The 22,945-nt window shown below is 45.7% G+C and overlaps 1 protein-coding gene and 1 long non-coding RNA gene across 2 annotated transcripts; one reads left to right on the top strand and one right to left on the bottom strand.

Moving 5' to 3' along the window:
* Nucleotides 1-612: 612 nt before the first annotated feature.
* Nucleotides 613-13,593, bottom strand: Spmip3 (sperm microtubule inner protein 3). Its single transcript, XM_021643855.2, has 4 exons — nucleotides 13,530-13,593; nucleotides 7,155-7,250; nucleotides 4,061-4,230; nucleotides 613-788 (listed from the first exon to the last, which is right to left on the bottom strand). The coding sequence occupies exons 1-4, from the start codon at nucleotides 13,583-13,585 to the stop codon at nucleotides 673-675; spliced, it is 438 nt and encodes a 145-aa protein (XP_021499530.1). The 5' UTR covers nucleotides 13,586-13,593; the 3' UTR covers nucleotides 613-672.
* Nucleotides 9,071-22,304, top strand: LOC132646505 (uncharacterized). The gene is made up of 3 exons (XR_009584803.1): nucleotides 9,071-9,212; nucleotides 10,124-10,241; nucleotides 22,050-22,304. It is a non-coding gene; the product is annotated as an uncharacterized LOC132646505 (long non-coding RNA).
* Nucleotides 22,305-22,945: the final 641 nt, after the last annotated feature.

Below are 22,945 nucleotides of genomic sequence, written 5' to 3'. Positions count from 1 at the left end.
ACTTCCTATGGCCAAACATTCAGACACTTGAATCTATGCGTACCGCCCCTATGCAGACCACCACTGATGTTAACCTTTCTGTAAACAGATTTTCATCATCCCCTCTCCTTATGGGTCCTGAATCCCACTACAGACTTAAGGTTGTCTTCTAGTCTTCTTCCTTGGCTAGTTCCCTCTGGCTCTCTCTCCCTCTCTTCCTCCTCCTCTGCCTCTCTTCCTCTCTTCCCCTCTTCCTCTCCCTCCCTTTGGGTGTGTATGTGTAATAAGGGCATAATTACAAGCACATGCCGCTACTGTATCTCATGGATGAACACTTTCTGAGAAGTTTAGGTAGTTAGAAGTTGGTCATCATCAACAACAAGATACTAATAGCTTGTGACAGATCATAACATTGACATCTTCATGTTCCTTTTATTTGGTGGTGGTGTAGGCAAATACTGCATTACAGCAGATGAGGAGTGTTCTCAAGGTTGGATCTTGATTCCTGACCAATTTTCCCTGAAGAGAATTTGCACCACAACATTTGTTTAGGGTTAGATCGATGTGTTTACACATTTCAGAGTAGTGCTGTTGACACTAAATCATTTAGTCACACACACACACACACAAAGCTCAAATTGTTTGTTTTTTTATTATTATTATTATTATTTTGAATGCCATGCTTACGTAGTTTTAAAAAACATTTCTTCTGAAGAAGTTTCTTTCATCACAATCACAATACCAGACTTCTGGTGGTGGATTAAGTGGTCTAGGATTCAATGAAACTGTGCACAATTGCTGATCCAAACCTGGAATTTAAAGCAGATTAGTGATTTGTTTTAGGACTACTCACTCTGAATTTTTGGGCAGGGGTTGTTCTTTTTGGTTTTTGGTTTTTCAAGACAGGGTTTCTCTGTGTAGCCTTGGCTGTCTTGGCCTCGATTTGTAGACCAGGTTGGCCTTGAACTCACAGAGATCCGCCTGCCTCTGCCTCCCCCTCACTCTGAAATTTTAGCAGAACTATCTTTTTAGTAACTGTGTACGATAAAAATGTATTTTAAGATAGAGATGCAATTAAAATACGGGTGCCAGGGAGATGGTCAGTGGGGAAAGGCAATTATGACTAAGTTTGACAATTAGGTTTGATCCTCTGCCTCAGACAGTGGAAGGAGAGAACAGACCCTCACCATTGTCCTATGACCTCTTCATGCTCATGTGTATGAGCACATATAAGATAAAATAATGCAATTTTTAAAATTTAAATATAGGGACTGAATCAAAGTTTCTTTCTTTAGACTCTAATTAATAGGCACAATACTAGATTATATTAAAATGTAATAGAAATGTGTTTTTTATTTTGATGTCCTAATTCTAGACTATTTTCCCTTTTCTACATTGTCTATAAGATAGTCTATGCCAACTTTGTATCTGTAGTTGTTGCTGTCTCTAAATTCATGTCCGCTGGAGCCCCTTCCCCAATCATAACACTTTATAATCGTGAGCAGGTGCTTGTATGTAACAGGAAAGGTCCAAGGAAGGCCTGGGTCACTACACAATGCAAAGTCTGGCGCATTTCATTGATGGCATTATAACAAAACTTCTCTGTGCTCTTAGGTGCTTTCAACACACTAGAGAAACAAACATGTCATGATATGAAGAATGAAAAATATTAATCTCGGGAATATGACTAGAAATGCTACAGTTTTTTTAAAGTATGTTTTTATTGCTAGTTAGTTAGAGTGAGTTTGTCTGCGCAGCCCAGCCCAGCCTTGAACTCGTGAAGCTTCCTGCACTTCCCTCTGTCTCTCAAGTGCTGGGACTGGGTGTGTGCCACGACAGCTGGCTAAAGATCATGTTTATATTTAAGAAGGTGTGATCCTGTCTGTAGTCAGTATCCATATGACTACTCAAGGCTTGTGGGTTTGAAGAACAGTCGTGGTCTTCCTGAGAATTGCAGTGTCCAATGGAATTACATTAGTGTAGCTTACATGTATGACGAGTGTTCAACAGCCCGCAGTAATTCTTACAGTAGGATTTACTGTGGGATTGTCACACACTCATTTAACCAGGTGACTTCAGCAATGAATGTCATGAGTGGATGTCAGCAAGCCACAAATATGCTCTTCAGGTTAGAGATATGTGGAAAGAATTATGTGAAATAATCTTTAATTTTTTTCTTCCTTCCTTCCTTCCTTCCTTCCTTCCTTCCTTCCTTCCTTCCTTCCTTCCTTCCTTCCTCCTATTCGCTCTCTCCTTCCTTTTTAAGATACAGTTTCTCTATGTAGCCCTGGCTGTCCTGGAACTCTCTCTGAAGACGAGGCTGGCCTCACAAAGATCCACCTGCCTCTGCCTCCTGAGTGCCAAGGTTGAAGGTGTGTGCCACCACTGCCTGGCTTCTTTATATTTTGTTACCACCTAGCAAAATGTAGTTTTTATATCACTTTGTGGCACCTTCTTTGGATGTCATTATTAAAAAATAAAATGGAGGACCTGAGGACTGCACTTGCTGAGAACCACTATTTATTTGTGTGTTGTCTATCCATCTATCTGTCCCTGACCTTGAATGAAGGATTGTCTGACCTCCACCTCTGCACTGCCGCATGGTGTTTATGAGATGCTGAGGTTGACCTAGGATTGAGTGCATGGCAGCATTTTACCAGCAGAAATACACATCCAGCCCATTGGCTGAGAACTCTGTATGTTCTAAACACTTTAATGCTATCATACCATTGTTAAAGTAGATAGCTGGGCCAACTATAGGAGGAGGGAGGCGGTTGTCACAGCATCACTTTGTGATTGGGCACACTCTGAGCCATTATTCCTTCCCTAAATGACTCTTAGCTCAGCCCCCAACCCCTTTCTTCTCAGACTCCATCTTCCTGAGTCTTCCAGGAGCCATCTTTGCCCTTGGTGTAAACTTTTGTCCTAAACCTCTTTTGATCAGTCTCCGGTCCCTGTTCCATTTCTCAAACTACCTGGCTCAACTTTCCCGAGTTCTGCCTATGTGATCCTTACTTATGCTGCTGTCTGCTATCCTGTGAGGACCTGGGTTTTAGCCTGGACGTGTCTTCTGTCCTGAATCTGACATCCCTCCAGACTGCAGGTGTCTTCTCTGGAGACAAGAGACAGACAGGAATTCCTTCCCAGTCCTGCCATTCTTCAGCTCATTGTGTAGTCCAGGTCAGCTATGAACTTTCAGGCCCTAACCTTCAGCCTCCAGAGAAGCTGTCTACATGAGTATCTCCAGTTTTCTGCTTTTCAGTAAAAAGAAAGGGAAACTTTTTAAGGAAAATTAGTAAGCTGTTAGTAGTATGGGTGACCTGACTATGACAGGCAGTACAGCTTCGAGATGAACCATGCTAGAGAGCAAAACTGTCTAGGTGTGAATGCTGCCTCTTTCCTCCTGGACGTGGGATTTAGAAATGGGTCCATGAGAGGCCTTGGAAATTTGGCCCTCCCTGTTTAAAACAGCAGCACTCGCCCCAGAAAGCCACTTAGGGATTAAACACCTGCCTGCCATAGTGTAAGATCCCCCTCAAAGGTTGGGGATCGCTCATTTAAAAACTATCAGTAATTCACTCAATGAGCCAAATTCCCTCAATGAGTGACACACCAATACCTGAGGCAACATGGGTGCTGTTTAAGTTGGGTGTCATGAGAATATCCATGATCATCCTTGTCTACCTCAGGACCCTCACAGAGGCCACAGCATACAGATGTGCTACCGGTGATGGGGGAGGTTGGAATTTCTGAACCGTGGTGTAAATTATTAATTGTTATCGGCATCTAAACTAGAATGAAAGGAAGGTTTCCTTAGCAGACCACCAGTTACACTCAAGAATTTGTTTCCAGTACTCAGAGGGTCAGCTCGCTAGGACACTGAAGGGTTTTCATCTTTTTGGTCTCACATGCAGGGAGCTAGAAAGGAAGAAAGAAGCCGGGCTCCCCTCTCAGATCTGCACATGTATCTCTGCCCCCAGACTGGCTGGTCCCAGTCATGCCCCCTGAGGCAGTAAGCCCCCTTGACACGCTGACCTTGGCACACGGGCAGCGTTGACCCCGGCGAGCTGCTAGCACTTACCGTCCTCATAAAAGGGCAGGGAATAGCCTCTTTGGTAAGTCGTTTCATTATACCACGTGTTTGTAGGCCTTGGCAATTTTTCAAAACAAATGTATCGAATGAGGGTTAGCTGGTCCAGTTGAGGCTGATATGGAGTTGTGCCCCGTGGCATTTCCAAGCCTATGAGGGGTCTACATGGAAAGAAAAATGGTTTTCTGAGCACCTTTGGACAACTGGTCCATCTTCTCATGAGTTGCAACCTAGGAGCCAACGCATCCTTTTAGCTAGACTAACCTCTAACCCGAGGCACATTTTGGTGTTTTGTACAACAGTTGTAACCTTCCCAGCCCCCCTCCCCCCAGCTATCCTCCAAAGATGAATGCAAGCAGAAAATCAAAACGTAACGGCCTATAATAGCTTCATCCACACCTGGGAGAGTTCATTCCCTGGCATGATGTGCTTGAGGCATGAATGTAAGTGCATTGGGACAGTAGGTGGCAGGTCCTGAGAACCTTGAAAATACATATTTTGTCTCGACAAGTCTATCAGTTAAGGATGTCAACAAAGAGAAGCAATGCTTATCAAGGGACTTTTCTGCTAATAGAAAGAACGGACACGCCTTCATGCTGAAAATAAGGGACGCTTTGGAGGTCATAGACATGTCCCTCCCACAGAGGTGACAAGCAAACTCACGATGCCCTTCATTGCTTCAGGATTCTTTTTTCCATCTTAGAATGACATTGGATATAGTCAATATATTTAAAAATTTTTCTCCAACAATGCACTAAATCAACAAACTACACACACACACACACACACACACACACACACACACACACGCACGATCCTAAGAACTGTATTCTTTTTGTGTTCATTGTATTTTATTTATTTATTTATTTATTTATTTATTTATTTATTTTCCTGGTGCTAAGCATCCAACCCAGTGCCTCCTACATGCTAGGCAAGCGTTATCACGGAACTACACCCCAGGTGCTTTCTTCTTGACCAGATGCACTAGCAGGGCCAATTGGAGCCAAGGAGCCTTTGGCAGAGCCAGCATGTCCTGGGAAGACTGCTCTTGGGCACTAGCCCTATAAGATACCGTGATAGGGGTAGAGTAGGGAGAGCGTTGGTGTGTCTAGCCCTGCAGTGGGCAACTGCCATTCCCTCTCTTACTTGTTTTCTAGCAGAGGACTTAGCTCTAAATAGTTTATTAAGTCATGCTTGGGGGTTCACATCTAAATAGTTCCCAGTGACTCCAAAAGCTGTGGTAGAAGGTTTCCTGAGCTTGGCATGAATTTTGACACCAGCCAGGTAATATAGTGAGACCTTATCCCTGAAAATTTAAAAACAGAAGCTACTCTGGGCAAATACTTGATTTAGTAGTAAGAGCCTTGAACTGGAGCTCAGAAACTATGGATTGAAATTTAAACCTAACACTTACAGTAATTGTGTGGCCACAGTTGAGTCATTGAGATGGCTTATCAGGCACAGGCTGGAAACCTGGGTTTGATCCTTGGGTCCGACACAGTGGGAGGAGAAGACCTTAGTTCTGAAAAGTCTTTTCTGACTTCCACACGTGTGCTGTGGCATGAGCAGGCAGACGCACAATAACTCAATTTAAGAGCTAAAGACGCATCCCTCCTCCGCGCTGTACTTCTGACTGGATCAGGATGAGCTCAAAGCTGCTTCCAGTTTCATAATTTAAGTGTAGACTACACCCTGCTCTAAACAGAGGTGGCGTGCCAACCGCTATCCTTGGTGAGGATAATTGGAGGTTGGCTGGATGGAAGTCACCTAAGAGAAGGGAAACTGTAATATACAGTAGATGGGGAGCTTCAAGTAACAGTAGTCATGCCAAGTGCTTAATATGCCTTACCATTTTACATCAGTTCTTTTATTTGGGAGTATGAGATTTAGAGAACATGAAAATTGCCCCAAATCAAACATTTTATAAGTTCCTCAAACACCTTTACAAGCTGGAGAGATGGCTCAGCGGTTAAGAGCACTGTCTGCTCTTCTAGAGGTCCTGAGTTCAATTCCCAGCAACTGCATGGTGGCTCAAAACCATCTGTAATGAGATCTGGTGCCCTCTTCTGCAGGAGTACATGCAGATAGAGCACTCACACACATTAAGTAACAAAATAAATGAATAAATAAATATTTAAAAATTTGATGCTTTTACTTCCTAGAGTTTATAGCTTTTCTGAACCAGAAAATGAGGTCAGCGTGTCTACGGTTATTATGTTTTTTTCTTTTCTTTTTGTGAAAGCCACACATAGATAGGAAGGAACCAAATTTATAACTCTACTGAGAATGAAATCAAATGCTACTAAGTTTAAGTTATTTGGCCAATCTGAAATTCTAACCTCATAATGTTTCTTAAATTTCATAGATGATTTAATTTTTAAAAAAAAAATCTATATTTATTGCTGATTATGGAAGTAACATTCTCCTCTGAGAGAATCTGTAAAATAGAGAAAAGAGTAAAAAAGAAAAAAGTACAAAGTACTAATACTATTACTACTTATGAAAAATAAAAGCAAATCCAGATATTGTCAGTGCTAGGGATGTAGCTCCCTGGTGGAAGCACATGCTTAGACTTGAGGCTTTGGGTTCGATTTCAGCACCCAAAAGTCCACCCACAAAACCAGTATCAAAAAGCCCCAACCTTTTTAATAGTTTTGTATATTTTCACCTCTCTTCCATCCATTAGGTAACACTTGTGATTAACATTACTATTATTGTTATTATAAAGATTAGGCAGCTATCTCTGGGAGTTTGAGGCCAACCTGGTCTGCAAAGCGAGTCCAGGACAGCCACGTCTACACAGAGAAACCCTGTCTCAGAAAACCAGAACAAAACCAAAGGAGACTGTGCAGCTAGGGACTAGAGAAATGGCTCAGCTCTTACAGAGAAACGGAGTTCAGTTCCCAGCACTCCCTGGGGCAGCTCCCTTCTGGCCTCCATGGGTACTCATGTGCAGGTGCACACCCCGCCCCATACATATAATTTAAAAATTAATCTCAAAAAAAGATTATGCAGCTCACTTTCCCCTACTTATCATGTTAACTTGGATGACATTCTTAGAAATTAAGATTTAGGGACTTCTCACCTTGTGTCCCTCTTCACGCCGTAATCAAAATGGACTCTTGCCAGTTGCCCAGGGACATAGCCTTTGATGTCCTTTCCTTGGCGATTGATAAATACACTGGAGGAAGTAGTCGAGAGAGAAGCGGTTATTACAGCCAGTTCCTTACAGAAGCATGGCAGCTGGTGTGTGATAGATAATTTATCCGGACTTTGTGCCCTGTTCCAAGCAACTGAAGCCAGTGGAATTTTCCAGCCATTTGGTTGTTATTCATAGCATGCGTCTTTCCACCAGTTCTGAGTTTGTAGTATTGGCTGGTTGCCCTTCCCCCAAAACCTCTAAAACTTACAATAGAATGCCATTTATTTCCGGGATTCATAGGGCGATATTTAGCATGTTATGTGTTAGGTCAAAACAGCAGGACAAAGAGAGAGGGTAATGGAAGGAGGATGGACAGAGGGAGGGAAGGAGGAAGGAAGGAAGAGAAGGAGGGAAGATAAAGTGTGAAAGTCAATGGCAAGACAGGAAAGACAGTTTTAGGCGCAGTTAACAGCACTGGCTGCTCTTGCAGAGGACCTAGATCAGTGCCGAGTACCCACATCTGACAGCCCACAACCTTCCGTAACTCTAGTTCTGGGGAATCCGATGTCTGGACCCCGAGGGTACCTGCACACATGTGGCACATACATATACACCCAGCAACATACACAGAAAACAAAATAAAACCCTTAAAGTCAGTGAAACAGATGTTGATAATTGCTGAAACACAGGAATAAAAAAGATGAAGATTATTTTTTACCTTTTGAAATGTTTATAAAATTCCATAGTAAGTTTTTTTTTTTAATTTAACTGCAATGATTAATTATATAGGACCGTGATGTCAAGGCACGTGGTACTGGAAAGTTGGGTGAGGGGTTCTAGCCTCACCTAGGAGAGCTGGAGTGTGACAGAGGACAGGTCTCTCTCTATGTCCTTGGCTGGCTCTGAACCACCTTCCTGCTTCAGTGCTGGGATTACCAATATATGCTACCATCCTGGTTGCTGTTTTGAAGCATAACATGAGCCACCCACAGGGGAACTGGGAAGAGGGATGTCTGGGGTGTGAGCATGAGGTGTGTTTCCACAGCTGGAATGCAGTGGTGAAGCCTCGGCCCCCACGATGGCGCTGCTGGGGAGTGGTAGAAGCTGTGGAGATGGGGTTTCGGGGAGGACCCTAAGTCATTGGTGATACTAAGGCAGGAGAATAGGATGAAGAGTGCAGTCCAAGAACCTTTCTATGAAAGCTGGAAGATTAAGATGTAAAAGAAGCCTACTGACAGATAGTAGAGGAAGAGCTAGCTGCTGAGCCACTAAGAAGAGTCCGGGATCTAGGGTTTGCATAGGATAAGAGTGTGGGGAAGAGTCTCTAGAGCAGGGAAACCACAGAAGCCAAGATGAAATCAGTTAAGTTTAGAGAGTGTGTGGATGAGTTAGCTTTTTGTTACCGTAACACGTATCAGATAAAGCAGCTTAAAAACACGAAAGGTTACTTTGCCTCACGGTGTCAGTCTGTGACTAGTTAATTGTCTTGTTGCTTTGGCCATACAGCACACCCTGGCAAGAGTGCAATCTTCCCTCCATAGCACCACTGGCAGGAGATCAGGCCTTCAACACACCTCCTGGAACCATTCAAGATCTGAATGATTGCAGGGGTCCGAGTGGGCCTGGCTGTCTAGTATGAATCAAGGCAAGTGCAAACAGATCCCAGAGAGATCTAATTTTCTGAATAACTACAGGTTGGCTGGTCCTGCCAAGTGACTAAGGTAATAGGGGTGAGTGCTGGGTTACAGCCGGGGATTAAGGGGAGAGAGAAGCTGGCACAGAAATGTCGAACGAGTGTGCGGGAGGCGGAGGTGTCGCTCAGGCAGGCCTGCAGTTCTGAGCCCTGGAGGTAGAAGGAGCCTCCTAGAGCCAAGCTACAGTTCGTGAGGAACCACGGGCATCCGGGACATGATTCTCAAGGTGTACTGCTGTCTGTGCAGCAGGCCGCTCCATCTTCTCTGGCATCATCTGGTGCCACAACCTGCTGAGGCTCTGAAAAAGGTCAGTGACTCTAGTCATTGCTTTGAGAATGGAGCCATCTCCTACTGGCCTCAGGTGGCACGGCCTGCTGTAGGTCCTGAGGCAAGAACCCACGGCTGGTTGGGCAGAAGTGGAGAGAGTGGGAAAGTGAGCGTTTTGGGGACGGGAGGCAGTGTGGAGGAGTGAGGCGATGTGAGGAAGAAAGAGACGGCTCATGTGGCTTTTAACTTTTCTCTCTTCCTTTTGCATTTCCTGCTGGCCACCCACCCGTATCTCCACTTTGTTGCAGCTGCCTGCTGATCCCAGGGCCTTACACATGCTAAGTGGGCATTCTATCTCTAAGTCCCATCCTCCCTTTATTTTTATTTTGACATAGGGTCTCTGAGTTGTCCATGCTGGCCCCAAACTCACAATCCCCCTGCCTCAGCCACTTGCTTGGGTTACAGCTGTTCTCCACCTTGCCTGCCCAGCTCCCAAGCTCTGGCATGTGACCTTAACCCGGAACACCAGAAAGCTTCTAATCCATCCATTAAAGTCGCGAGTTTTTTGTTTGGTTTGGTTTGTTTGCTTTTTTTGAGTCAGGGTTTCTCTGTGTAGCCTTGGCTATCCTGGACTCACTTTGTAGAGCAGGCTGGCGCCTGGAACTCACAGAGATCCACCTGCCCTGCCTCCCTGAGTGCCACCTCACCCTGCTTAGGTTTTTGTTTTTTTGAGAGAAAAAAATCAACTTAAAGAGAAACGCACCAGGCTTGGCTCTGGGCTTTGCAGTAAGTACTCAGCTTCCCCCTGGAGCTTTGGCTTGAGGGAAAGAATGAGTGGATGGGAATGCCCCCTGTCCAGGCCATGCTTACAGATTACTGGCTCCTGACTCAGTCTTAGTGGGCAGGCCAGCGGTGTCTGCTTACGCTGCATTATTTGTGTGTCCCTGACAGGTTGGCTCTCTGAAAGGGTGGGCTTGGCCTCCACAAGAGTAGATCTTGTCCCCTGGGAGGAAGGCTGTAACCAGAGCAGGATCTGGACTTAGCCACAGTCAACACTGAATATGTACAGGTGAGTTCAGGACTCTGTCTTTGCAGCATCACTGCCACAAGGATACCATCATGTGCCCTTCTGAGTCACCTGTGTTGGGCTCTCTAGCCTTAAAGATAAGCTCCCGTTCCATTCTCAGGCACCTAGCAAGGTAAACAGGAACTCTCCGTTTTTATAATGTATACCAAGACTAATGATGACATGTACTAAGGGCTGCCTGTTAACAGTTATACTAGGGATGAGATGGGCAGGAAATAAATCTTAAGAAACAAAGCAATGGAAGTTGTGATAAAAGAATTGAAGGCATCAGGTAAGGAGCACAGGAAAGCAGGAGAAGTCTTTTGCTGGCTGAGGTGCTCAAGAAGCAACTGTCTCACTAGCTGGCAAAGGAGCTGAGACTTGCTGTGTGGAAGAGGATGAGAGCACGAGGGAAATAGCGGTCCTGGGAGAAGGGAGAGCCTGCCCGAGGGCCTGGGATGTAAAGGAGCATGCTCCCCTCCACTCTGGAAGGGCCAAGAAGGACCAAGGATTCTAGCTGGTAGGAAGAGAAGAGCCAGAGCTGTGGGGGTTTTGTGGGACACAGCAATGAATGAGGTTTGATTCCAGGTGTAGTGCGTTGAGGGTTTTATTTCAGGGAGGGCTATGCTGCAGCTTACATTATATGAGGCTCAGGCTAGAGAGAGTGGATTGCTGGCGGATGAGAGTGTGTATGGGTAGAGATGAGCAGGGGAAGGTGAAGGTGACTTGGGACCCCTGAGACAGTGATCTGGGGACACAGCCTGGATATTGAATGGTCTCTAAAGGCCCATGTGCTTCTGGCTTGGTCCTTAGGCCATGGTGCTAAAGAGGTAGTGGAGCATTTAAGAGCTGGAGTCTGCTAAGAGGGAGATTGGTCGCTGGTGTCGTAACCTGACAGGGGATGTTGGGATCCCCTTCCCTCCGTCCCTCTTTTGCTTCCTGGGTAACGACACAAGGCTAATGATGGTTAATCTCGTTGTCAACTTGATGGGAGTCTAGGAGACACAGCTCTCTGTGTTCTGTGTTCTGTGAGAGTGTCTTCCAGAGAGGTTTAACTGAGCTGGGAAGCTCCACCCTGAATGCAGGCAGCACCTTCCAGCCCTCAGGCTGCGGTCCAGACTGAAGAAAAGGGAGAGTTCCAGCGCTCACCCCTCTCTGCTTCCTGACAGCAGACATACTGTGGCTAGGTGCTGCCAGGTCTTCCCTGCTGTGATGGCGGACTGTACCCTTAAGAGCCGTGAGCCCACATAAACCCTTACTTAAGTAGCTTTCGTCAGGTATTCGTCGCAGCAGTGAGAAAAGCAGCTAATACACTGCTCTTGCGGCGTTCTGTGCCTCCACAGCCACAGAGCTAAGCTGACTAGCATGCAAGCATTCTGATAGAACTAGCCTGGTGGCAGAGCGGATGGAATTTGCTGAGGGATTAGACTGTTGGTGGCAGAGAGCCACCTCACAGGGCGCACTGCAGTGGAGGTTGAGGCATTGAGTACAGTGCAAGTAAGTGGAGGGACACTCTTCCTCATGTGATGCTGATGAGAAGCAAGAGGGAGCAGAATACCGACAAGCCAGAGGCCCTGGGTGCTCTGCACACTGTCCTCCTCAAGCCCTTGTGCTCCCCAGGGGCTTGGCTCAGGGCACAAGTGATGGATGTAGTTCCACAGAGCTCCACAGAACAGCAGCAGCCAACACAAATGTTTCCATTTTCCCTAGGAGATGAGCTCACAGAAGACAAAGTGCTCTCACCCATACACAGAAGGACCAAGGACCTGAGGGGAGGAAGGGATGAATGAATGCAGGATCCAGTCCTGATTTCTCTCCATCCTGCTTCCTCCTGGTAGAGCTCAGAGACAGAAAGGCAGGTTTCTTGTTTTAAATATTTATTTGCTTATCATATAGGTGTTTTGTGTGTGTATGTGTGTGTGTGTGTGTGTGTGTGTGTGTGCACGCGTGCACGTGTGCCACCCTTGTAGAAGCCCAGGCTGGCCTCAAACTCAGAGATCTGCCTGTCTCTGCTCCCCAAATGCTGGGGTTAAAAGTGTGAACCACCACTACCTCTTGAGAAGGGAATTCTTAAAGCATCCAGGAAGGAGGTACCCTTCTATCCACTCACCCCTTTTGGGAGCAAAAGAAAACTTTTCTTCATTAGCCAAACACTTAAAATAACTAAAGGAAAGTAAAAACAATGACCTTCTCAAATCTACCAGGCTACTGGGACTCCAAGAGGCTGGCCCCAGCTATGACATGAAAAGAGGTTTAAAGGGATGGAGAGAGGGTGCAGTGGGGGAAAAATAAACTATTGTATATTTTCTCTCTTACAGAGAATCATCTACTACACGTGGCATGCAACCAGAAAGGGGACTGTTTGCAGGGAGCAAGGGGACCAGTGAGAGTTGGGGGAAGAGGAACAGAGAGAGGTAGACAGGTGCAGTGATTGATGTGTGTGGAAACGTCATGAAGAAACCCATTTATTTTTATATAATGACTCAAGAATAACTTTTAGAAGTTAAAGAAACGGAACAGTCCGGCCCCCAGGGTATGAGGCTTGCTGCCCCGAGCTTCCAAATCTCTGTGGATCCCATTAGAGAGGGCTTAGGACTCACAGATGGTACCTGCTGTCTCCCAGCAAGATAAATCCAGCACAGTAAAGCATGCTTATAGGGCTTATTAGCCTATGTGATAGATGGACTTGGAGAATGAATGCAAGTCCCCTTTGGTCTCTGTACAGTCAGCTTTCATATCGCAGAGAATCAGAGGTGGTTAGATTTACCCCAAGGAGAACAAATGTTTCTGGTTCAAAGTTTGGGATTGAGTTCTTCATTCTTCCTGGTGGAGCCCTTCCCAAGAGAAAGGCCAACATTTGTCTCGTATTTTGGGTATTTAGTGTTTCCCGCTAGCTTGGCTTCTACAAAGAAGTAATTTCTTATCTTACAACTTAAGCTAGATATGGGGCTGCAGGTTGGTTCAGTGGTTAAGACCCCTTGATGCTCTTCCAGAGGATCCTGGTTCTGTTCTCAGCACACCAGGCAGCTTACAACTACCTGGAACTCCAGCTCCAGGGCCTACTATTCTTCTGGCCTCCAGAGGCACTTGCAAGCATGTGGTACGCACGTGCATACACACACACACACACACACACACACACACACACACACACAAACCTACAAAACCCCCAACTTTCTCTAAACTCAAGGGCACTTCACTAGACCCCTCCGGCATCGGTTGGGTGATTCCAGTCCCCTGGGCTCCTGTCTTCCTCAGCCCTGGTGGTTTCTGTATCCAAGAGAGCCTTACCTAGGCGGACCCAACGGTCGTCGATCTACAAATTCTCGTAGTCGGATGGCCGTCATGATGGATGGGAATCTGAAAAAGTTGTGGAATGAAATTTCACACTGGCAATTTACATACATCTCCGGGCACTAGCTGTTGCTACAGTTTGGATCTGGATTGTCTCCAAGTGGCAGGCAGGCCTGGGATGGTGAGCAAGGTAGCTGAACCTGAGCCCTTTAAAGCAAACCAGCAAGCAGGGTTCCACCGTGGTTTCTGCCTCAGTTTCTGCCTCTAGATTTTTGTCTTGTGTTCCTGCCTTTGCTTTCCTTCATGATGGTCTGTGACCTATTAAGATAAATAATCCCCATCCTCCCACAAACTGCTCTTAGTCAACGTCTTAACCATACCATCCAAGAAGTAAACTAGTCTGCAGGGCAGAACCTTTCAGAGGCCCTCTGTGGCAGGCTCCTGACTTGTTCCCTTCTGGTGGCTCTGCCCTGCAGAGTATCAAAGCAGATGCTGAGACTTATGGTCAACCTTTGGGCAGACTGCAGGTAATCTTATGAAAGAAGTGGGAAATAGTAAGATCTGGAGAGGACAGGAGCTCCACAAGGAGAGTAATGGAACCAAAAAGTCTGAGCACAGGAGTCTTTCCTGAACTGATACTCCAACCAAGTACCATGCATGGAGATAACTAGAACCCCTGCACAGATGTAGCCCATGGCAGTTCAGTGTCCAAGTGGGTTCCATAGTAATGGGAACAGGGACTGTCTCTGACATGAACTCAGTGGCCTGCTCTTTGATCATCTCCCCCTGAGGGGGGAGCAGCCTTACCAGACCACAGAGGAAGACAGTGCAGCCACTCCTGATGAGACCTAACAGAGTAGGATCAGAAGGAAGGAGAGGGGGACCTCCCCTATCAGTGGACTTGGGGAGGGGCATGCATGGAGAAGGGGGAGGAAGAGAGGGATTAGGAGGGGAGGAGGGAGGGAGCTACAGGGGGGATACAAAGTGAATAAAATGTAATTAATAAAAAAAAATGTAAAAAAAAGAAGTAAACTAGGCCATCCCCGAAACAGCTCCCTGATGTTTGTGTGGTTGTCCTCCAAGATTCCTCCAGCCCCACCCAAACCTGGCTTTCTTTTCTTTAAGCACCCCCTTCTCAATATTGAGCCGTTTTCTCTTTTCATACCCACCTTAAACTGTGTTGTTTCTTGTTTTAATTTTTACATTAAATCTGATTATTTACCGGAAAATGTGGCTTGCCATAAGCAAACCAGTATGTTTAAACATTCATGTAAGTCATAGTGGGGAGAGAGAGAGTGACTGGGTGGGAGGCTGAGGCAGGAGCGGGGCCTACTGTTTCTGGAGTCCCGTTGGGTGCCCTAGAGACTGTTCGCACTGGGTTAGGCTGTCTACTCTTTGTATACAGAGGGGCTGTCTCTCTCATTTGCATGAACATGGCAACCCCAGGAAGCCAGAGGACCTTGGATGGAGACCCTTGCGGCCTGGGCGACTTATTTCTCACCTCTGTGTGTTGATTGTAATACCTCTCTGTATGGTTCAGCTAGGCTGTAATGTGTGCGGGCATGCTCTGTGAATTACAGGCACACATGAGAAAGGAGAAATATGAGTTTATTTGTCAGCCTGTGAGGGGTGCCAAGTAGCATGCTGTTTTCTCAGTGGGTATGCAAAGCACAGTGACTATTTTATGCAAAGAGAAATCATGTATTCAGAAGGTAAGTAACTTATGTGAGTTATAAGGAAGCCAGGGCTGGAATCCTCAGACTCAAGGACCATCCATCTTAATTACTGAGTTACACCAAAGCAACCCAGCATACCAAGAGACCTCATTGGAAACAAAACCAGGGCTATTCAAAAGGAGGCACAAGGAAAAAAGTAACCGAGAGAGAGAGAGAAAAAAAAAGGCTTGGGGAAAATGAGGCCAAGGCCTCCTTCTCTTCCTTTTATAGTCAAGTTTGACTCACTCTCAGGCTCCCTGGCCACTCTATTTTACATCCCTGTGTTTTTCAAATCAACTTGAAATTTCTCAATAGCATTACACTGTAATAATTAGAGTGGTTGGTGATATATCACAGGAGCCTGCTTCTTGCATACTGTATTTTTCTGAGATACCTACTTTAGAATATTTAAACAGTGTTTGTTACTTGTACATATTAATGAGGTTCAAGGTGCTTTTTTCCTACCTGCATACAGTGTGGGCTCAGCCAGTCTAACCCCCTCCCTTTCTGTGCCTGCCCACCCTCCCCTGGCTCTATTCTACTTTCAGGTCAACTTTGGTTCTTTCAGAGGGGACATTGTTCTTACCCTCCTGTGTCTGGCTTGGCTCACTTCATACCATCCCCCCTCCCCCAGTTCCGCCCATTTTGCTGCATGTTTTATGATTCTGTGGGTGTCTAAGGCTGAAGAATGCTGCCTCGTGTCCACAGGCCATATTTCTCCACCCGCTCACCTGCTGCTGAGCACTTAGGCTGAAGGGGTGTCTCGGCTGCTGTGAACATGGCTGTGACAAGCACGGGCATGCAATGGTCCCTTCTACATGCATTTTGGCCTTTAGCACTGCTGTGCTTTTGTGAATGAGCAAAAGAAAATGTAGATGAATGTAGATGCCACTGAGCTCTTGAGAAATCAGACTCTGGAAGCTGACTGTTGAGGTTTTGACGTGCTCCGTGTTGTACACTGGAGAGAAAGCCAGCGTTTAAGGAAGGCAGCTCTGACACGTTGCCCTCTTCTCTCGAGCTAATGCTCGGTACCTGGACACTGTGAATCCGTGTTATGGGAGACAAACTTGTTATGGGTTGTCCCTCTTTGACCAGGCCACTCAACTAAACATTTTTGGAAGAACACATTAAAGTCTTCCAGTTACTGGGGGCCTGTGAAGAGAATCTTGAGACCATGGCCTCATTTTCATCTCTCTCCTTTAGTCCTAACCACCATAAGGCACACAATCTTCTTTTTTTAAGCTTTATTTTTATTTATATGTATGTGGGTGTCTGTGGAGGCTAGAAGAGACCAGATCCCTCTGAGCTGGAATTGCAGATGGGTGCTGGGGACTGGACTTGGCTCCTCTGCAAGAGAAGCAGGCCCTATTGCCGAGTCTGCCATCTTTCCAGGCCCAAAGAACATAGCTCTGTGCAATCACCGTTTGCCACCAGAGGCCCCAAGCAAGGAGGGCAACCTGTTACAGATGAAAAGCTTTGCAACTGTTGAGTGTCTTCGTTAACTCTTCTATGCAGTGAGGAGACATCACGACCAAAGCAAATCTTATAGAGGAAATCATGTAACTCAGGGCTTGACTACTGTTTCGGAGGGTTAGTCCAGGACCAATCATGGCAGGTAGCATGGCATCAGGCAGGCCGGCACAGTGCTAGAGCAGGAGTGGTGAGCTCATATGCTCCTCAAGTTGCAGGCAGAGAGAGAGAGAGTGTGTGTGTGACTAGGCCTGGTGTAGGCTTTTGATATCTCAAAGCTGACCCCTTGTGAAACAGCTCCTCAAACAAGGCCACACCTACTCCAATAAGACCACGCCTCCTAATCCTTCCTAAGCAGTGCTACCAGCTGCAGACCAAGTCTTCAAACACATGAGCCGATGGAGGCCATTCTCCTTCAAACCACCACCTCGAGCTAAAATACAATGCTTTGTTTGTTGAGAGAGGATTTCTCTGTGTAGCCTTGGCTACACTTTGGTAGACCTGGGACTCACTGACCGCCTCTGCCTCTCTGAGTGCTGGGATCACAGGCGTGTGCCACCACACCCAACCTCTAAAAACCAATCCTTATGAGTTGATTATTTCATTTGTTTACAGTAATGGATAGCCTACTCAGACATCATAAAACAGTTTTTAAACTGAAATCATACTAAAAAAAAATGCCACACTAGTGAAAGCATCCAGAATCAGACCTAATTTCATATTCCATAAATGCATATGTGTGTACATTTCTGTATTTGCAGCTGCATCACCTAGTCTCTTGAATAATCTTTGGTTTTCCTTTGACGGCGTCATGAGGCAATTTCTACATTGCCACAGTTGCCTTAATTCTAATGTTAGTGTTCCTTGGGGTGGCCTGGTGAGGCCTACCTATCACCATATTTGTTTATTTAGTGCTAGAAACTGACTCCAGGACTCGTGAATACTAAAGTTCATCTTTTATTACTAAGCTGCACCCCTATTCTGATCACCTCATTTAAAACATGTCTGCCTCCAGACAGCCCTGCAACTCTATCCCTGCTTTATGCCCTGACCCCAAATAAAGCCTGTAGGAATACATGTGATTGCTTCAGAAGATCCTGGGCATTTTAATGTCAGGCTCCTGAGACGCGTTTTTAAATGGAGACAGGCTTTCTGAGGACTTCATTTTAAAAGTGATTTTTAAAACCAGCATTGTCTTCTATCACTCACAAAAAAAAGTTAAAAAAAGTTAAAAAAAAAAAAAAAGAAAAAGCAAACTCATGCCTTAGGAAACAGTTTCACCAAATCCTAGGTTGGGGCTTAGAATGGAATCAGTGAGACCTACTTGGCAGGTTTAACCTATATATGAGTAAGTGATAGATGAATAAACAAGACGTTATCAGTTAGTCTGTTCAGAAGAGGCAGGGGTCATGGTCCTAAAAGTCTTTGCTGGTGTTTAGCCACCCAGATTTGGCAATCTCAAAGAGCAGTCAGTACAGTAGGTTTTCGTTACAATAACAACATCCCTGAGGCTAGGTAATTTATACGGAGAAAATATGTTTCTGTATCTAACATTTGTGGCTGTTCAAGGGTACGGCGCTAACATTAGGCGGACTCTGAAGAGGGCTCATGGTGGAAAAAAAAAATGTATGAGGAAGAAACCACACAATGAGACAGGCAACTGGAGCGCTTGGTGGGCCGGGAGTTTTAAACAGTCTTAACTCAAGGACTCTCTTGAGAACTGCCTTCATCCCGGGGGTAGGCTCTTATGCCCACGGCCCTCCCTCACAATTCCGCAGCCTTCCCAACACCTTCTAACACAAGCACCCCTGGGTGGCCGACTCTATCCAAACCATAGCAGTCAGGGAGGTCCTCCAGCACAGAGGTTTTCAGACGTGTGTGAATAGTACCTGTTGATAACTAGAGATATTTTGTAACTCTCTCTGTCCTCGGCAGAGTTGTGTCTGTACAGGCTCAGGACATTGGAGCTGTTATAGAAACAGCTTAGGGTGTTAGGCTCGCTCAGCTCCCAAGGCTGTGGAGTGATTCTGCAGCTGGGTATACCAAACCTCATTGACAATTCTTAAAATATTGAAAAAACTCAAAATATCCCAAGCAGAGAACTGCTCACCTACCGAAAGACTTTTTAGGGCCGGAGAGATAGCTTGATGGTTACAATAACTCGCTGTTCTTCCAGAGGACCAGAGTTCAAGGACCGGAGTTCAATTCCCAGCACTGAAACTACCTGTAACTCCAGCTCCAGGGGATCTGATACCATCTTCTGGTCTAGTTGTGTACATACCCACACACAGAGGTACACACATACATAAAATCTGGGGCAGTGGAGGGGCAGAATTCTTGGCTTTGCAAAGAATTTCAACCATAAAGTTGTAAGTTGTGAGCAACTATTCAAAACGTGCCGGGTAGTGGTGGTGCACACCTTTTATCCCAGGACTGAGGAGGTAGAGGCAGGCAGATATCTGAGTTTGAGGCCAGCCTGGTCTACAGAGAGAGTTTCAGGACAGCCAGGACTACACAGAGAAACCCTGTCTTGAAAAACAAAACCAACCAACCAACCAACCAAACACAAATAAACAGCATTGACTTAAAGAAAGCAATCCTCTGGTGAGAAGAGAGAAGCACAGGAAGAAACAGCCTTGCTGGCATTACCGGCTTGGGCATCAGAGGGCAGAGCCTCCTTGTTCTTCGAAGGGGTCCTACGCTGAGGGCGGCAAGTCTCTGAGTCACCTCCGTGTGCGGGGTATGCGGTAGAGGAACATGGCACAGCTATGAGACTTGATCCCTTTACATCACTCAAAGGGAATTATGATGCACTGTGGGGTGGAGAGCTTTGCTAACAATGCCTTTCAGGCTTAGAGAAAGGGTGCTTTGAACATCCCTAACAGAAAGCATAGCTTCACATTAAACCAAAGAGCAGAAATTGATGTCAGAGGAAAAACCAAACAGGTAACTGACTCAGACTATCAAATCGCTGGAACCTGCTTTTCTGTAAACACTGCTTTAAGGGTAACATAAGGTCAAGGGCCTGGTGATGTGTATGCCCTTTACAAGTTAGAACTGGGAAAGTGGGGTTGGCACAGGGACAAAGGAACCCAGCACTGCCTGGTATAAAAGGACACTAGGTTCCAGAAGCCCGCTGCTACTAAAGCCACCAAAGGAGGGTTTTAATTGTTCATGAATATGAGTCAAACCAATCTGCAGACCATCATAATAGCACGACTACACGGCCTGAGAATAGCATGGCTGCAGAATGGACGTTCAGATCCAGCCATAGTAAAACGAAGACCAAAACAAACACTGGCATTGTCTACCCTGAGTTGGCCTGGAAACGGGGCATTTCTCAACCAAATAAAGTTTGCAAATAGGAAGTGAACTATTTCTCTGAGGCTCCACATGGCATGTAAGGGAGGCCTGGGCAAAGGCTGGGCTCCCCCCTGGGAGCTTAACCCACATCATCACAACAAATCTAAACCCAGAGCCTTGGTGACACCGCATTTTGTTGAAAACAGGCAGCCACAGAAAATGTCAACACAAAGCACCATATTGGGGCCCAGGGGAGTGGAAGTGATGTGCTGCATCTCATTTGGGAGAAGAACCCTCAGTGTTTCAGCTCCTTGACACCTAACCGTTCCAGTCCCTGCCATGACCCGAAGAGCCAAGTGTCTCCATTTGGAATAAGGGCCAAGAGAAGCTGAAGAACCTACCAGAACTCATTACAATCAGGAAGTCAGGAACCTAGGATTTGAATCCAGATCTGTCTGAGTTGTAAGCCCAGGTTTAATTTGCATTTTAACTGAAACACATTAACTTTTCCACTGTTTGAGACAGGGTCTCCTATTATCTCAGGTTGGTCTTGAGTTCACTGTGTAGCTGAGGATGACTTCTGATCATCTTGCCTCATTTCCTAAGTTCTGGGATTACAGGTGTGTACTACTGCATCTGGTTTCTGTGGTACAAGGCTAGAACTTAGAGATCCCTGGGCATGGAATGATCTCTCTGAATGGAACTACTCCTCCAACCCCCCAACTTTCCATTTCAAGAATAAGGATTCATGCTCTTCATCGAGGAAGAAAGCAAGTAAGCAATAACGATTAATACTCTCCCATTCTTCATGAAAATGCACCCAGTGAGACAAAGACGAACCAAGAAGAAAGTTTTAAAATGAACACACAACGATAGCCATGGGGTCTTTTAGTCAACAGTGACCTGGAGGCAGAGGCAGGCAGATCTCTGAGGGTCTGAGGCTAGTCTGGTCTACAGAGTGAGTTCCAGAACAGCCAGGGCTGTGAGGTGAGACCCTGTCTCAAAATAAAACAAACAAGCTGACAAAGCTCACTGGTCATAAATGATCCTCATGAACAATCGGTGACTTGGAATGGACATAGCCGTGAGGCAGTCTTACAGAAAGAGATTTCTAGAAAAGTGGGCTCATTCTATTTCTATCTACAAAATGCACAAATGTTAGGAACTCATGAAGCATTCAGTTAAAGAGTCAAGCCCCAAATGATCTCTCCAGCCCAAGAAGCTGTCTGAAGTTCCTTTCAACAATAGGTGATGGTTTTGCATGGAGATGTTCACTGATGTACATTTCTTCCGATGCCACGTAGGGACCTTTCATACAGAGCTCTTGGTTCTCTTTGCTTTAAAATGTCCTTCAAATCTCCCTCTGGGATTTGTAAGTGGTGGACCAATGTTTCACTAGAAGAGTTGATGGACCTGAAAGATGTGACCATAACCTGTTCATCTGTCTGTCTACCATGTCATCTTGTCACTTGACACTCTCAAGAGATGAAAACATCCAGGTCTGTGTGATCAGCAGCCAGGAGAGTAATGGCATTAGTTATTTTTCTCATTGCTGTGGCAAAGGACCAGATAAAAACAACTAAGGGAAGGTTTATTTTGGCTGATGGTTTGAAGAGGTACAGTCCCTCATGGCAGGAAGGCTTGGTGACAGGAGTGCCAGATTGCTGGCCACATTCCTGTCAGTTGTCAGGAATCAGAGAGAGATTAATGCTGTGCACTGCTGATTTTCTCCGCTTTTTCTTTTCATTCAACCTGGGACCCTACCCTGTGGAATGATGCCTCTCACATTCCAGGTGATTTTCCCATCTCAGTTAAGCCTCTATGGAAACACCCCCTTAGTCATGCTCACGGCTGTGTCTCCTACGAGACTGAAGTTGACAACGAAGATTAGCCGTCATGACAGTTATCACTTTTCTTCTTCAGATTTTCAAGTTTGGGAATAGAATCATTAAGTAACTCCTCCCCAGCATTTGCTGCTAACTCGCTAGCTGGGGACATCACTTCATTAATGTCTCATTTCTTCTTTAAGTTGACAGGATGGCTCAGTGGGCAAAGGCACTTGCCACCAAGCTCGAAGACCTGAGTTCCATCCCTGGGACCCCCGTAAAGGTGAAGAAGGACCTGATTCCTCTAAGTTGTCCTCTGACTTCCACGAACATGCTGCATGCCCCTCTTCCCCTCTAAAAACATGCGGAGGGCTGTCTTAAAAACAATCTGTGTCCTTTGAATTCAGGCAGTGTAGAAAAATGGAACATTAGAGTAAAACAACCTTCAACCCAGATAGTCCAAGCATGCATATATACGATCATTAATTAAATCATGGCTGCTATTAGGGCAGTGTGCAGGGTCTTGGTGTCAGAATTCCTTCTAGATGGAGCAACTGTGTTGATGTGAGGGTCCAAGAATCGCTGAAGGAAGACCACAGACTCAAATAGAATGTAAGAGCGAAGAGTGTTTATTCTGCAGAGACAACCAGTATTCAGGGGTCTACCATTCATACAAATGGTGAACCTCACAGGCTCTTTAAAAGGCTTTTAGGGGAATTTCAACTGTGGCTACATGATTTCCATGGGAATTGGCCAGTGCCCATGGAGAGATGTATTTGCACAATTTTGACTGGTCTTCTCTTCATCTTGGGGAGAGAGAGAGTTATCTTAGAGGGACTTTTCTTTGTTTGAGTGACTTAGTTTCTGGCTAGATATTGGGCAGTCTCTGATTGGTGGCCCATCTCCTATGGTCTTCAGAAAGGGAGAAGGGCGGTGAGAACCAGCTTTAGGCCCAGTCTCAAAAAGGAGTTAGTCAGGTTATCTTACTGAGAATCTCTCCCCTCCCCCCTCTCCCCCTCCCCCGCCATCTGCAAATATTCCTTTTATTCACAAACTCTGAAAACATGGCCAGTCAGCCACAGCAAGCTCTTGCCACTAC

This window comes from Meriones unguiculatus, chromosome 11 (assembly GCF_030254825.1).
Source record: "Meriones unguiculatus strain TT.TT164.6M chromosome 11, Bangor_MerUng_6.1, whole genome shotgun sequence".
In the NCBI taxonomy this organism is placed as follows: domain Eukaryota; kingdom Metazoa; phylum Chordata; class Mammalia; order Rodentia; family Muridae; genus Meriones; species Meriones unguiculatus.
Note: the sequence above shows the minus strand (reverse complement) of the source record. Positions and strands in the feature narration are given on the sequence as shown.

What these genes read in the sequence shown, in the direction of transcription:
- Spmip3 (XM_021643855.2), bottom strand. Translation starts at nt 13,585, where the DNA reads ATGACGGCCATCCGACTACGAGAATTTGTAGATCGACGACCGTTGGGT. An exon ending in CGACCGTTGGGTCCGCCTAG is followed by an intron (nt 7,251 to 13,529) that starts GTAAGGCTCTCT and finishes TACTTCCTCCAG; the next exon opens with TGTATTTATCAATCGCCAAG. An exon ending in GGCGTGAAGAGGGACACAAG is followed by an intron (nt 4,231 to 7,154) that starts GTGAGAAGTCCC and finishes CTTTCCATGTAG; the next exon opens with ACCCCTCATAGGCTTGGAAA.